The sequence below is a fragment of the Chenopodium album genome, chromosome 15 (assembly GCF_948465745.1).
Source record: "Chenopodium album chromosome 15, dcCheAlbu1.1, whole genome shotgun sequence".
Taxonomy (NCBI): Eukaryota; Viridiplantae; Streptophyta; class Magnoliopsida; order Caryophyllales; family Amaranthaceae; genus Chenopodium; species Chenopodium album.
In genome coordinates, this window is record NC_137848.1 from 12,427,069 (window position 1) to 12,444,105 (window position 17,037).

The 17,037-nt window shown below is 30.9% G+C and overlaps 2 protein-coding genes across 2 annotated transcripts; both read right to left on the minus strand.

Moving 5' to 3' along the window:
• Positions 1-1,013: 1,013 nt before the first annotated feature.
• On the minus strand, positions 1,014-7,782 carry LOC145582968 (pectin acetylesterase 10-like). The gene is made up of 12 exons (XM_081640044.1): positions 7,479-7,782; positions 6,304-6,386; positions 6,040-6,169; positions 5,850-5,923; positions 5,580-5,666; positions 5,377-5,501; positions 4,753-4,813; positions 4,332-4,385; positions 4,152-4,229; positions 3,294-3,399; positions 3,015-3,160; positions 1,014-1,798 (listed from the first exon to the last, which is right to left on the minus strand). Exons 1-12 carry the CDS (start codon positions 7,687-7,689, stop codon positions 1,685-1,687), a joined length of 1,269 nt encoding a protein of 422 aa, XP_081496170.1. The 5' UTR covers positions 7,690-7,782; the 3' UTR covers positions 1,014-1,684.
• Positions 7,783-10,875: 3,093 nt separating this feature from the next.
• Positions 10,876-16,676, minus strand: LOC145582969 (transcription factor HY5-like). The gene is made up of 4 exons (XM_081640045.1): positions 16,517-16,676; positions 16,203-16,386; positions 13,544-13,700; positions 10,876-11,137 (listed from the first exon to the last, which is right to left on the minus strand). Exons 1-4 carry the CDS (start codon positions 16,587-16,589, stop codon positions 11,081-11,083), a joined length of 471 nt encoding a protein of 156 aa, XP_081496171.1. The 5' UTR covers positions 16,590-16,676; the 3' UTR covers positions 10,876-11,080.
• Positions 16,677-17,037: the final 361 nt, after the last annotated feature.

Consider the following 17,037-nt stretch of genomic DNA (forward strand, 5'->3'; position numbering starts at 1 on the left):
GGAATTAATATCCATATAATATTGTTTAAGGGTTCAAAATAAATAAATACGGTAGAAGGTATAACTATCCGAACACTGTTATTTCAATGAGTTATCTCAAAATTTTTAAAGGTAGAGAAATAGCATAATACTAGGTTAGATCCCGTGCCATGCACGGTGATCTATAATTATATGTATTTATATATTATTGATTGATAAGGGCCTGTTCACCTTATTTTCATTTATTTCAGATGTAATAAGTTTAGATAAGTTCAGTTAACTTCAGATCAGGTTTAATAAGTTTTGATGAGGGTTACTCAAGTATAAATTACAACTAAAATAAGTTTTAATAAGATTTAATAAGTTCAGGTATGTTCAGATAACTTCAGATCAGTGAAAATCAGGTGAATAGAACACACCCTAAGTATTATAATCATATATTAGTCGAGGAATAATAAAAGTATGTGATAGGTTAATTTGTATTTGCATGAGTTTCTAATATACAACTAAAACAAAAGTAGGCAAAAAAATTCAAGCAATCTTTTTTCTCATTCTAAAATAAGTTATAAATTATTTTAAGAATATATTTTTGGGTTTGTAGCTGCCAAAACTTTTTTTAAAAGATTTGTGAAATCTTTTTATACTAATTATAATAGATACTACATTAATATGGAATATGTATATAAAAATAAATTATTTTTATAAATGATTTGTTTCCTTAATAAGTATTTTTTTTTAATAAGTATTTTTATTTAATAATAAAATAAAATAACTAAGGACATGCCAGGAGATGACACGTATCATTGCTGGTGTGTCTTTTAGTATATAATATTGATTGATGATTGCACTGTTTATACCCTTAACTGCTATTTCAATGAGCAGTTTTGCCTGTTATATTACAATTTTAACCCTTTGATAAAGGAATTATGATTATCAAGAAGAGAAAATTGGGCTCCCTCAAAATTTCTTGATAGAAACTAGTTTCACACGACTAATAAGTGCTTAAAAAGTATAAAAGAGTATTGAGAAAGTAATAGTGGTTATAATGGAGACATACTATATTAGTATATTACTATGATGATAAAATAATATTACACTTCAAATTTGTATTTTGTATTGTCTTAAATTTAACTTGTACAGAAATTTAAATGAATCGAAACAACATATATTATGAGAAAAGCTGCATGAAGAACACTTCCTAGAATGGCCTTGGGTAGGCAATGTGTTGTTTTCTAGCCTGTTGCCTGTGCATTGCTCTGGAAACTCTGCTGCTATTTCTTCCTCTTGCATAGCCGTGCATACAACACTTCACTCTATTTCAATATACTATTTTCACTGCTTTTCATCTATCTCTGAGGGTACACTTACAGTGTAGGTACAACACTATATTAATACAGGTACACTTACAGTGTGATTTATGAGCCATGTTCAACACTGAAACTTCCCAAACAAACTTGGGCGTAACTCAAGCACAAATGTTACAAGCTCCAATCTCAGCAATAAATTCTTTGATTACATCTCCTCGAGCAAATCAATTGTGACTTTTGATAGGCGAAGAAAGATTTTATTGATAGACTATGAAGTATATTCTATCTGTGATCGCTATAAAATCTATAAAATGATGTGCCAAACTGTATTGTATTTTGTTGTTTGAGGAGGGGAGTGTTGGGGTTGGGTGTGGTGGGTGTAAAAAATTGAAGATGGTTTAAAGATGTGCAAAAACCAAATTGTGACAAGTTTTGTCACAAGGGTAGGGGCAATCAATGATTTTCGTCTGTGCTCGATCAAAATACCAGTTGCCAACTGACTGGGCGATCCCCTGCATATAATAAATAGTTTATATTAACAAGAAAAATTGGAATGTAAAGGGAAAAAGCATCCCTTTTTTGCCCCTAGCCAAACATTACTTTTGTTAAAATTTTCCCCCTAGGTGGTGGCCGGTGGGGAGCAAATGAGATTGACAGGAGTAAATCTTGGATCAGATGACATAATCATGAAGCAAAACATGCAATGAATGCAGCAAGAACTAAGGTTGGATTGTAGGCATCATATATTCATATCCATATTAAATGTAGATAAAGCACGAATGCTTATTACTATGGTTACATAGGGCAGTATTGGGTCAACAATAGTAATTTGTAATTGTGTAAAATGCTACTTCGTATGTTTTACAAAGAAACAAAGAACAGAAACACGAAGGTGCAATATTTACACAACAAATGGCATAAACCAGAGTATTAAATGAACAATATTTAGTACATATTTACATTGGTTTGTTTTTTATTGACAAATTAAAGATGCAAAAAAAGAGGGTATAAGAGTTGGATTGGCTTATTTTAAAATTCAAAAGACATTAAAGGTCATAATTAAAAAAAAAAAAAAAAAAAAAAAAAAAAAAAAAAAAAAAAAACCTTGGGTGGGAAAGAAAATATCTAATCATTCAAAGATAAGAAAGTCTATGCCTATAATCACGAAGGTCCTTGAAGACTCTAGTGGGATCCTATTGGTACTACTTTGTGTGATGTTGGCACTAATTGAGTTCCGAAAAAGGAGTCTATTGGGATAACAAAGCCTAAGTTCTAATTGATGCTAATAAGAAGTATTCTGGTACTGAGATTGGTAAGCACAGCTTAGTACCAATAGGATCCACTAGAGTAGTCATCAAAGACTAGTGTTACTTGAGGCTGAGCAAAGCCGTATATTGCCCAGCCAAGGTTATTGGTATATCGTTGCTTTGATTGAAGCTTTTGCTGTGAAATGCATCCAATCTTTAGTTAGTATTATGATAGCGACTCTATGAGCTGGAAAATGTTGTTACTGAGTATTTTTAATTGCCTTAAAGTTTGAATATTTAATATAGCTTTTAATGAAAACACGAACTATTGACGTGGGAAAAGCACACATGCGCCTCATATACCCCCACAATCTAATTCAAATTTCTAAAATATAACATGAGAAACTAAAATAACCATTGATTCAATGCTATTTCAAGGACTATAAAACTACAAGTTTTATAAAGGGGATCAATAACATACTGTATTTCCAATGTGAGGTGAACCAGAGGCAAACCATGTATCCTGTCTCTCAGTCTGGCCATGAGAAAAGCATGAGTTGATGAAATACCCGTTCTTTCTGAACTTACCAAAGCGCCTAATTGCACTGAGCATCTGTCCTCTAAAACCTGTTTCAAAATGGTTCAGTTTTAGTAATTTGTTCCAATAATGCAAGCCTATCAAAGTATCAATAAAGAAAGGAACCAAAACATAACAGGATATGAAAAGACTGGAAGTGAAAATAAGATGGCTATAATGAACCTTGGAGAAATCGGATTTGTGGAGCACTACAGTGTGCATTATTCAACTTGCATCCATACCAGTTTCCGTGAGGATCAGAAGATGCAGGGGCTAAACTTGCCTGAATCTGGTTGAAGCAAAATTTAGGATCATAGTTAAGTCATTTGGGCTAATTTCTATTTTCTATAGTGGATACAAATAAATTGAAAAAAGGTGGCAGATTAATGCAGTGTAGAGATAGTTGAACAATCCAATCAACCAATCAATTTGGGTCCTGCCATGTATTTACTACTCGGCAAAGACAAGACAGAAACAGTATCATTTTAATTTGTTCTAGTTATGTCCCAACTCCAGAGCAATGGACATACCCAACCAAAAAGTTGTGGGGTGTTATCACATGAATTGCACCGGTGAAGCCTTTACCTGAAGCTAAAATTTGAGGCCATGGACACCATGGGTTCTACCATTCTAGGTCTAAACACTATAATAACTCCCTTGTCAAGCAAGAACATTAGCCTCTCATCAAGAGCTACTTTATAATGCACAAAATCTGATTAAGCTATGTTAATATATACTGAAAATGATTTACTTAAATGTTTTTAGTTTCTAATTGACACTTTTTAACATTTGATAATAAGATGAGGGCAGTAAAAAGCCCTGCAACTGTTGATAATAAATCCACAAATTAAGTTCTATTAGATCATGCTGATTGGCAGATTCATCCCAAATTCATAGTTCAATAGGTGAAGCCATATTAGACTGCAAACTTTCCTTTTTGAAAGACGCTCATACCATGACAAATTCAGAGTATAATTCACAATGCACACAGTGACAGACACACAGTTCATCTGACAAAGATTCAAGTAAAGAAAGACAAACCTGCCATGAGTCATATGCTGCATTGACGAGAAATAATGGTGTCTTAACATCTGCTATTAAACGGTGAGGGAAGAAACACTGCGGAAAAGAAAGTTGACAGAAGATTAGGCTTGGGGCATAAAAAATGTTTGTAATCCTACTTTTAACTCAGATAACATGCTTGCTTGCTAGATATATTACCATGATAGGATTAAGGCGACTAGTACAACTGCGAGGAAGGTGTGGACCCACAGCCTGCAAATTTCACAAGAAAGCATACTTTAGTATCTAAAAAATGAGAACTGAAAAGGTGGATAAAGAAGAGAAAATAGTTGGCTTATTAAGCGGTTTCACAATCTTCACATTTATTCTGTTCAAATGGAAAAGGAAGTCTAATTGAACAAAATTTACAAAATTGAGATAACTTTTAATGAAAGTGATCATGAAGCTGACTCCTAAAGTAAGGATAACAAGGATGAGCGGATGACGTATGGCTGTACAAGGCCTTGTCATATGTATCCCTCGAATTTCTACATAATTAAGTAATTAACACTTAAAATAGGCTGCACATGCTTGCATATGAGCTATATCTACTAAAACAAGAGTCATTTCAGAATAATACCTGCAAGCGAACAACATTCCCAAATAATTTTCTCATAGTGCGTTGACCGGCCACATCAACACTGTAATACCAAATATAACTGTGAAAATCATGAATGCATTGATGCTTTCTTTTTTCTTTTGCTCGCGAGTTCTCTCTACCATTCCTCATATTCCAGCTCTGATTTCCCTTTTTATTATTTCAACTGATAATTTCTTTTTGTTCAACAGACATCATAAAAATGTCTCTACAATTGCCAATTTCCCACTACATTTATAAAAATGATTCATTGCCAGTTTCCCAATACATTTATCAGGATAAGATTGTGTTAGTCATGCTTTCATTTGTATGTTATTTTCATACACTTTTATCTCTACAATAATAGTAGTAGTAACTTTGTGCATATGATATATTACGGAGTATTTACAATTGAGATAATTCAGGATTTTTCCATCTCTTTTAATAGATAAACTTGCAAGATAATAAAATACTCATCCAATGGGGAAAAAAAAGAAAAATTATTGCATCCATGGAAAAAAGGTTGATCGCTTCAATTGTCATCAAAATAGTTTACAGGAATATTTTGTTATGATTAAATTATGAGGGAGGGGATGATTATAAGTCAATAAGGTAATAGGAGATTACGCATCAAGGAATAACCCTGCATCACTCAGACACTTTACTCTTGTACGTCCTGGGAACAATGCTCGGAACTCATCACAATGCAGTATCGACGCCACACCCCCAGCTGAACATCCAGAGAGAAGAGCCTATAGAATCAACTGTCAACATATGCAGATGCCCAGATATACATATATAGGTTCCATCCAGAACAAAAGAAGCATTACCTGATTTGCGTGCCTCATTCCTAGAGACTTTAACTCCTCCATAGCCGCTGAATATATACGCTGCCCTCTAAAGTACAATTGTGCTCCCTACAGAAAAAATAATAGCATTGAACTGAAGTATAAGGAAACAAGAATTACAGTAACTTTGACAATGCAAATATTGCTAACAGAAAAATGTAATTAGTATTAATTTTTAATAGGCCAGAATTATGTTGTGTTTTAATGATATCCTCAATTTCTTTCAGTAAAATAAACCATGGTTTTACAAACCTTATGCTGGCTATCCCCACTGAACGAGCCACCATCACAATAGCGAACTTTTACTCGGTTCCAATTGTAAAAATCTGCAGAAACCATTAACCCATTAATGAAGTGAAATTAGTCCATTGATAGAACAGAAATCCAATAGAAATCAATAAGCAAAGAATAAAGAAGAAATAACAAATGAACAAACATATACCAGGATTCTCGGAACGCTTATTGCTGAGTAATCCTGAAAACGGTATGAACTTCTCCATATACTTTGAGGAACCATGACGTGTTTTCTTTCTATACACACAATTTCTTATTGTATCACACCATCCTCCCCCCTGTTATCATCTCAAGTGACAAAATCAGTATTGCAGCCAACAAGGGGGAAATTGATTCCAACTTGTGGAGCATGCCAGCTGAAGAGCAGCAATGCCAGCAACATGTCGCTAAATATTCAAGTTTTTTCACGCACCTCAAGTTGAACAAGCCAACTGTTTGCCCCTGATCCAAATCCACGGTGAAGATGGTATCCCGGCAATGATCCATCCAAGCAGACTGCACATTGAGATCAATGAGGTGCTATATATGGAGCTATTATGGCTGTCTAATGAGATCAATGACAGTGTCTAATATAGGAAGTGTGACGCTTGGACCATAGATAAAAGTGTCAGACTCGGGTATGGATCTGAGAGTGACATGAAAAGATCTCAACTTGAAGTCTTTAAGATATGTGGACACAAATACTAGTGCCCAAAGTTATGATATAGAGATCTACATTTTTCTGTTATACATGCATTAAAACAGTGTTTATTGACTGAAATTGAAGTGTCCATAGTCCATACACATTCTTATATATGAGTGTCAAGTAGCCAGCATGAGCACTTGAGCTAAAATGTAGATTTACAAACTAAAATGCAATTGCAATCCGAATCAAGTACATAGGAGAAAATCATATTTATAAAGGCACTTATAATGACTAGATCTTCATGACTTCATGTACAAGTGATCACGATGATTTTAATGACTACATGCTCACGTACAAGTGATCACAGTGCAATAATGACAACATGTTCATGTGAAAGTGATCGTGGTGCAATCCAATTAAGAATGAACACTTCAGGAATTAGACAACACACTGAATTCCCTTCCCAAACACGGAGCTTGTCATGAAATTCAAATTGCACAGCAAATTTAACATCTTTATAAAGCTACTTTCCAAAAGATACATCCGATACATCTTGCAAAGGCAATAATGTACAAATGCGTATAATTAGGACCAAATCTAAGCAGCTTAGCTATAACTAGCATAGCAAATCCTTAGACATCTATATTGAAGCTCTAGGAAGCTAAACAACCTTTTTGGTGTATAGAAAGTCACAAAAGACAATATAAACGAGATTTGATCTCGAAAAGTCAGCATCCAATCTAAGAAGACATTACACATCAATGAATTGAGCATGCATGCAAACTACTTGAACTAAAACAATAACAAATCAGTCATGCAACAGAAAATCAAATGCTTACAAATATATTATAGCAAAAGCAATTCAACTGACAAATAGAAACAAAACTATAATTCAAAAGACAAAAATCAGCAAATTATATGTAATAATTATGAAAATAATAGAGAAATGAAGAGTAATATACCAGCTCCTTTAGCAGCAGCAGAAGAAATTAGAGTGAGACCCACCAACAGAGGTCTATTAGACCACCCATTTTTCTGCTCATCATAAACAATCTCTGTCACATTCAATCCTTCAAAACAATCAACTCTTTTCCTTGAAATTAATACAAAAACAACACCCAAAACCCAGAAAATTTTCATGGGTTTATTTAACAATAACCTCAAATTTCCCATTTGGGTATCTAAATTCTGCTTAAATCTCACTCAAAAGAATATAAATTGTTTAATTAAAAAGAAAATTAAAAAAAAAAATACCCTTTTTAAGAGTAAGAATTATCATAGAAATGGAAAATAATTTGTAATTTAAAATGAAAAAAATGGATGTGAAATGGGCCACCAAGAAAGTGACAGAAACAGAAAGAGGTGAGAAATGTGAATGCAGCTGAACTTTACAGTTGTAGTTCACGGAAATGTTGGTCTTCTTACTCATTGCTCATTACTCATAATTATTATTAATTACATAAAAACTATAGGTTAAAAATCTTATAGTAATTAATGTTGCACCGATGTGTTACAGTGATATTGTTAGCATGAATTAATTTTATAATTGGGCGCTATTCCCTGGTAAAATCTTTGTCATTCTTCTTGGTAAAAGGAGTGTTTGATCTTGTTAGAACCAAAATACCATATTTTTTTGGTAAAATTCTAAATCTTGTCGGTGGTAGCATGAAATGAAAATAGGGGGTGTTATGGTAGGGTAATGGAACTTTTTCATTTAAATTAATTGGTAGGGTTATGGATCATATGGGTTTCATCACCAATGTGGGATTATTTGTCTAACAAATTTTGGAGGGCCTAAAAGTCTTCATTGATTGAAAGAAAACAACTTATTTTGACATGTGTTCGATGGAAGTTAAGGCGTTAGGCGTGAGTGGTAGATCAGTGGTTAGAGTATGAGGAAATCATAATGCATAACGATTAATGCGTTACGACTCTATAAGTCTTCTAGATGATATTTTGTCATCTTATCATGGTATAAACATTTGTGTCAATGATGCTAATACTTGTTCTTTGTTCACAAATGTGCTTTTTTGTATTTAGAGTTTAAGCTTAGCTTGATTGAATAATAAATAATGAAACTTGATAAAAGCAATAGCGCAACCTCAGCTGCCGCCACCTCCACCACTCACTCACCACCATCCTTACAACCACCTTGGAAAAAAAAATAAAAATCCAACCCCTACCCCTACCCCCACCAAAACCCAAAACCACTTAATCCTACCTTGAAACCACTTCATCCACCCAAAAAACCACCCCACGCACCAACTCAAAAATGCCCAATCACACCTTCAACTTACCTCCAAACCTAATCCAACCAATTCAAAATCACCCAACCTAATTAATAACCTTGAACTAACAACCCATTCCCCCCAATCAAATCACGATCACCCACCCAACCCTTACCTTCTCAAAAAATCATCAGTTTGATCACATACAACAACATCCCTAAAACAGAAATAAAAATTATGAGTGAAGGAAGAGAGAAAAAGGTAGGTACGAAGGTGGCCGGGTAAAGGCTAACGATGGACAGGGAAGTGGGTGGCAACCAAAAAGGGGGGTGTCGTTGCATCAGAGTTGAAGAAATTTTTGTTGTTGGATTGTAAAGGGGAGATGACGCAAATATGATGGTGGAGGCGTATGCACAATATTCATTTAATATCAAGTATAAAATAAAAAACATGAACACATACTCAATGAGCATAAACCTCAATGAACATGACTTGTACAAAGGCTCAATTAAAGGAAATATATCACCAATAACGAGTCCTAGGACTCTAGGAGACTAGCTTAGGCAACCCTTAAAGACATTTTTTTTTCCTTTTCGATTAAATTAAGCTATGTGTAGTTCAACTTGTTTCATGTGAGAAACTATTTTAGTTAATATTTTTAAAAAAATCGTATCTTCTAATTGATCGGCCTTTGGTTATTGTCATTTATATGGAATTTTTTTTTACTCGTACTGAAGTTATTAAATTATCAACAGTACAACATATATATTAGCATACGTTAATTAATAATACATATGATCAAAGTTCAATTAAATGATAAGGTCAAATATAATAAGATCAAACCAAACACATAAGAAAAATTTAGACCGACAAGATCTAATAAATTTCTAAAGTTCAAACCAATGCAAAAACACCCTATCAATTCATTTGAATAGAAGTTTATATATAGAACACATTCCAGATTTCTTGGGCCAAAAATCATGTCACTTTGGAATATGACAATAATGAATCTCACACTTGGTTTTTTTTTTAACATTCGGAATTCTAATTGTAAGTTTGCCCATAAAATTAGTGATCGGTTTAAGTATACAAAGTCTTGAAGGAAAAAAGTCATAACACATACTATGATACTTTTTTTTTTTTTTTTTAATTTTTTTTTAAATTTTAATTTTTTTTTTTTAATTTTTTTTTTTTTTTTAAATTTTGAGGAAAAACATACTATGATACTAACTAATTGTATTTCCTTCATCATTTTACTAAAATTGCAACGCTTCTCTTTTCACGTTTGCTAATAATACATTATTACATTATTTCAATTATTAATTTAATAAAGATCTCAAGTGACTATACTTTTCTTTATTTTATAGATCATAAACGAGTTGAACTACATTAAACTAAAACAACCTAAACTAAGGGTTCGTTTGGCATCGTTGTGGTTTTCTGTTTTTTGGTTTTTTGTTTTTTTAAAGTATATTATATATGCCACATAATGAATCAAAAAATATTTAGATTTATTAAAATCATGATAATTTTGAAAACTGACAACTGAAAAGTGGAAACACCTTTTTCTTGTTTCCTGTTTTTGGTTTTTAGTTTTCAAAAAAACAGAAAACTGAAAACCTAAAATGATGCCAAACAAGCTCTAAGCTGATTGAATTGAACTGTAATTAATTGCAGAGAAGTCCAAAAAAAACTAGACATGTATATATGAATATTGCACAGATCAAAGTATTTTATTTTATTTTTTAAAAAAAGTGTCTAGAGTTTATAACAAAATAAATAGTAATAAAAATTGTACATTATCAACCCTTTCATACATACCCATTCGCACCAAACAACTACCAATTAAAGCACGTGTTTTGAAAACAACTACCTATAAAATCAACCCTTTTATACTCCGACATTTGAGTATCACTTTTTACCTTTGTGAAGGGTAATTTAGTTAATTTAGATGGTTATTTTATGAGGTAAAGGTGAAAAGTGGAACCTACATACGGAATATTCTAGTTGGAATTATTAGAGTGATAGTGTTACTTAAACTTTTTACAACTTTGTGGTAGTTATTTTAAAAAAAAAATTAATAGGTAGTTGTTTTCAAAACACGCGCTTTAATTGGTAGTTCTTGATAAAATTTCCCAAAATTAAAATAGTATATTAAGTAATGTGCATGCACGCATACAGTTAGCCTCGTGTATTTGATGGTAAGTTTATGTATCTATGCTTAAACTATATATAAGCTTTGTATGTAAATAATTCAAATATTTTACAAATTACAAATTACATCTTTGAATAGAAATTTGCAAAATAAGAAAATAAAAACGCGAGCAATCTTTAAATTATGAACACTTGGGGTCTTCACTTTCGTCAGTCTTTGGTCTGGTATTCATAAGTATCTGCAATTACAAAACAAATTAATGCATGATTGTATATACTACGTAAGAGTTTATCAAAACACTTTTCTTTTCTTTTTTCCTTTTTTGTCAATTACCAAACAACATTATTACACTTCATTTCTGGTGAGACTGGTAGGTCCGTCTGGTTATTATTATTAGAGTCAAATTTTGTTGAATTTAAAAGTAATAAATTTGTCAAAGTTAGATGATTTACAATTTTTCTATTCATTCAAAAGAAGTTACCAGTGAGGCATTCCTAGGGGTGAAAATAATTCGGTTTAAAATAAAACCGAATCGAATTAGAATTATGGTTAAGTTTTTTTTCTTTAAGTGGTTCGGTGCGGTTTGTAAAATTCAAAAATCGAAATATTTATGGTTCGGTTTCGGTTTGAGGAATTGACAAACCAAAAAATCGAAACCGAACCGAATTTTCAGCCCAAACCCCAAATAAACCCTAAGCCCAACTCTAGTTTTAGACAAAGTATATATATAAAGCACAAAAAAAAAAAAAAAAAAAAAAAACCCTAATCTAACTTCCGACTCTCAATCTCTCATAGACTCATACTCCACTCAGTTCCTCACTCCACTGGCAACCGTCCACCTTCCACCGTCCAAACTCTAAAGGTATGCTATTAATCTTTTTAACTGCGATCCAATTGCAATTTCGCCTATTTGCTAAGCTCAATTGTTCAATTCGCCTATTAATCTATGTAAGTTACTGCTTTGCTAAGTTGCTGTATTGATATGTGTTTTTTTATATGTCCTAGACCAATGGCAACCAATGTGGAAGGTGTTCCTGACGAGCCTCAAACCGAACACGAGACTGACCAAGTATCTCAAAATCTGGAGAAAAAAAAAAAGGGAGCAAAAATTCGATGCGGTTTTGTTTTTTTTTTTTTTTTTTAAAGAAAACCGAAATTTTAGGTGGTTTGTTTTGGTTTCAAAGCTAAAAGTGGTGCGGTGTGGTTTGCAAAATCCAAAAATCGAAATATTGTGGTTCGGTTTGCCCAAATCGAAAACCGAACTTTCACCCCTAAGCATTCCTGGTGGCCTGGATGACTGTTCCCGCCTAATGGTTAGGTACTTAGAGTGTGTTCTATTTATCCGATTTTCACTTATCTGAATTGAATTATTTTATCGTTCTGAAATTATTTAAAACTTTATTAGTTGTAATGTAAACTTAGGTAACTCTTATAAAAATTTATTTTTCTTGAACTAAATTTATATGAACTTAACCGAACTTATTAGACCTTAAATAAGTGAAAATAAGGTGAACGAAACATATGACTATAAGGCATTAAGACTTCATGCTACTTTATATATGATACAAGTATATCTTAAGGTTGTACATAAGAATTAAATATACTTGTTAAAATGGTACAAGTTTGGAATGTGTAACAAAATTTTGTATGGATCGATATTATTATATAAGGCGTAATACCACATAACACATTATTCTTTCCTTTTGAATCTTCTTATACACTTTGTGACTAGCTGCATATATCATTTGCCTTTAAAAAGAGTTATTTAACGCTTTAATTATATTATGTACTTTTTAAAGAATTTCAACATACAACCTTATCAAATAGGTTAACTTTTTTTCCTCACTTTATTTATAGTTATCGATGTAGGAATTATATAATTATTTCAAATTATTCCAATCCAATTTTGAAAATATTATTAGTTTAGTTCGTGAAAAAACATATAGATATATTGATTTTGAAAAAAAATCAAATAGTCAATTGGAAATAAGGTGAATAAAATGTAATAATTTTAAGATTGATGATTATCTTATGTCTAAGTAATCATGACCATTCAATATAAACAATATGAACCAATGTTTTTGCATTATTAAGGACTTGTGGTTGTGGAGGCATTATATTCATATATTCCGTACATGTTAAAATAACTATGTATTTTGTCCTGGAAATAAATTAAACATTTCAATTATTATATTCCGTATATACTATAATAAATATTGGGTTTTTCTAAGTTATGCCCTCAAATTTTTTCAGTTTCTAAATTGTGTCCATACTTTTTCAAACATCTAAGTTGTGCCCTCAACCTTACTAATTTTTATTAACAATAACCTTTGCCGTTAACAATAACTTTTTTTTTATTATTTTATTTTCTGGTTTTTTTAATTTTTTTAAAGTGTTAAGCCAATTAGAACGGGACACGTGTCAAATTAATAACGCGACGACACCATTGTTGATAAAATAACTTAACTTTCGTTAACGGATATGGCTATCAAAGGGTATTGTTGATAAAATATCGTGAGGTGTAGGGCACAACTTATAACTTTGAAAAAGCATGGATACAGCTTAGAAATCAAAAAACTTGGGGGCATAGCTTAGAAAAACCCATAAATATTTTATTGATACGTAGGCAATTCATTAGATATACCTTTCGAAGCATGGTGTTTTCGTTAACAAGAGTAGAAATTTTCTCTTCTAATTTGAAGTTTTGCTCTTGCAATTCATTGGCTCTTGACTCTAAATCGTTCACATAAACCTTTTTCCTTTCACGTGCTTGTTGAGCGGACACCCTGTTCCTTAACAACCTGCATTTTAACCAACGTAATTAGTTTCGATTACAAAATATCCTTCTCTTTCATTACTACAAAATCTTCATCATTTATCCAAAAATCCAATTTTTACATGTACATGCATGTAGCTTTATCTAGAGGAATTGTGAACTTCAGTCACGAGTTCGAATCCTGGCCCAGTAGTACATGTAAAAAGTTTATCTTTCTTGCTTTCATCTTTATCATACATCGCTGTTCAACACACAATTGAGATGATTTAATTTAACTCTTAATTGTATACGTAGGTTAGACTCAAATTTGATCTTATATATTTGTTGATTGACTTTCTTTATTAGTCGAATGCTACGAATGGTTGTCATTTTAGGAGCCGGGGACAACCAATAAATCAACAACCCTTCAACATTATTAAAAAAAAATAGTACGGAGTAAAATTAACATATTTTTAAAATTGTTTTTCATTGTACTAGAACTCAAAAACAAATAATTATGGACTCGTTTGCCTTTTTCTTTATTTTTTTCGATTTTTTTGAAAACTAAAAATAAAAAAAGGAAACCACAAAATGTGATATGGACTTTTTTGTTGCCAGTTATAAAAATAATGATGATTTTAATAATGTAGACTTTTCTTTATTCTTATTAAGAAATATATTATAAGACTTTCAAAATCAAAAAAACTAAAAACTACAATGATGCTGAATAGACCCTATATTTCTAGTTACTAATAGATCGACTTCCACATTGAGTCGTCCACTACCGTGGGATAAACGGTGGAGATATGTAAGTACTTGGTAACTTAATTGGTATATAGTTGTTCTATTGATATAGAATGGCTTTTTATCTGGCCCATCAAACAATACAACTTTAGAAAATTAGGGATTTTTTTTCTTTTTTTATTTACAATAACACAATGTTGCACGCCCGACAAAAAAATTTTCTAGCAATCTATCAAACAATGGTATATATAAGATTATATATATATATATATATATATATATATATATATATATATATATATATATATATATATATATATATATATATATATATATATATATATATATATATATATATATATATATATATATATATATATGTATATATATAATCTTATATTTTCACCAAAATTTGGGAATTTTTTATCTTGATTTTTTAGCTTGAAACTTAAATAGAAATATACAATTATTGCATGTATAAAAAAAGGAAAGGCTAAAAAACTAACACAACACCATCATATCAAGAAATCATATTCATATATACTACGTATATATATAAACCTTGTTGAGTTCAAATTAAAAAATAAAAATAGAAGTAAGATTGAAATAATTATTTTAAAGTTTTTTAAAGTGCTTTTTTTTTTTTTTTTTTTTTTTTTTTTTTTGACAAAGGGTGAAAAGGAAATAATTATGAAGTATACAAGGTTTTTTAAAATATTAAATTTTGAGATGTAATCGGATGTAAATTACTAGTATTAGGTTTAGGTTAATTTTTTCATCTCCCATATTGTAAAAGGTGTATTTAGCTTTGCAAATAATTGCAATGCATATATTATGAACAAATAAATGAATTTCTTAACAATTGACTTTGTTGATCTTTAATAAGATAAAATTATGACAAACTGATAACCTATATGTAGTATATGATTACCATCATACCATGGTTACAAACTTACAATCCACTTAAAGACTCAAAACAATGCAATGTGTGATCCATATATACATATATCAAAGGTCTCTTTTTTTAAATCTAATACTTAATATACTTTTATATTTTGCCCTTTTGTCGGACCAATAGGGTAAAGAAATAAAGATTCATTATTATTAATTAATAAAAATAATTACACTCCCAATTAAATTATCTACTCCAAATAAATTTTTGATGAGTAATGGAGGTAGTACCAATCCTTCTCAAGGACTAATTGTTCTGCTAAATGATCTCACAAGAAATCATTAGATCTATCTAAGCTCAATTAAGACTCAATCGATCTGTTAGGCACGATTTATTATTAACATACTATAATATCCAGCAAAATTAATTTATTTATTTCTCTTTTAGTTGATTTTTTTTTTCCTTCTTTTTTTTTTGGACGAGTAGTTGATTTTAGCAAAATGCCTAATTAACAATATGTGTTTAATCAATTGGATGGGTAATTTGAGGCACCTACATTATAGACTTATAGTACAGTAAATTTCATGTTAGAGTTATGTTCTACCTTTCATTCTCATATCTAAATAATCTACTTGCTTGTGTCAAAAAAAAAAAAAAAAAGAAAAAAAAAATCTACTTGCCATTGTCCTTTTTATATAATAATTAATAATAATAATTAAAATTAATAGTCAAATTTTTCTTAATTAATAGGATAATATCTCTTACATTAGAGCTAAACCTAATTATTTTCCAACGAATTAGTCATTATTGGTTCTTAAGTTTTTTTTTTTTTTTTTTTTTTTTTTTTTTAAAAAAATCTACATAGATCATGACTCAAATTGAACACAACAAAATTATTAACTATTAACAAACCTCTTAAGTCTTCTATACTCCTTATCAACAGGATTACGGCCTCTTTTACGCTTAGGAGGCGCTACTTCGCCACCATTGTTGTTACCATTAGAGCTTTGCAAACTTCCTTGATTTATCAACTTTGTTTCCTCTTCCTCTCTCGTGTCCATATCCGGCACCATAAACAATTCTTCATCACTTTCTTCTGCGTAACACCCAAATTATTTTTCTTTAGTTCTGTCCCTTTAGTATTATTTCATAAATCAAAATAAAAAATATAATAATTATAAATTTATTTATTCATTTATATCAAAGTATAAGAACAATAAACCAACCTAGGTTGCTATTATTTCCTGTTGTAGTAGAAATAGAAAGAGGAAGAAGAGGCAAAGTAGCAGGTTGAGCCATGATCAAGGTATAATATAAGATAAAACAATTTTTATTTTTTGAGGATATGAATAATAGAGCTAAATATGTCTCATTTTTATGTATGTATTTATATAAATTCAAGGAATATGGATATATATAGAGTACGTAAAAAATACACGTAGTACTAACAATATTAGGATAACGTGGATTTGTGGGGGAAAATATATATGGTGACGTTGCTACTCGTTTGCTAATTGATCTATATTTAATGCGCTTCATTCTCGATTGTTTGCCCTATAGTCATATTTTAAATAATTTATTAGGTTTTGGCCGAGTAAAATTGATTAGACAAAAAATTAATGAAATTTTTAAGTAATGTTTGTGAGAGTAAAGTTGTGTTCTTCTTATACATTATTGTTATGGGATAATTTTTAAAGAACAGTCTAATACGTAAAAAAAAATGGAGCAATCTTTAAAGAATGAAGGA

Bases quoted from the DNA above. Each gene is read 5' to 3' on its own strand.
- LOC145582968 (XM_081640044.1), bottom strand. From the start codon at position 7,689: ATGGGAAATTTGAGGTTATTGTTAAATAAACCCATGAAAATTTTCTGG. The intron at 6,170-6,303 runs GTGCGTGAAAAA...AGATGATAACAG, and splicing joins GTTGGCTTGTTCAACTTGAG to GGGGGAGGATGGTGTGATAC. The intron at 5,502-5,579 runs GTAATGCTTCTT...TTGATTCTATAG, and splicing joins GAATGAGGCACGCAAATCAG to GCTCTTCTCTCTGGATGTTC.
- LOC145582969 (XM_081640045.1), bottom strand. From the start codon at position 16,589: ATGGCTCAACCTGCTACTTTGCCTCTTCTTCCTCTTTCTATTTCTACT. The intron at 16,387-16,516 runs GTTGGTTTATTG...GGTGTTACGCAG, and splicing joins AGGAAATAATAGCAACCTAG to AAGAAAGTGATGAAGAATTG. The intron at 13,701-16,202 runs GTTTGTTAATAG...GTTAAAATGCAG, and splicing joins GAGTATAGAAGACTTAAGAG to GTTGTTAAGGAACAGGGTGT.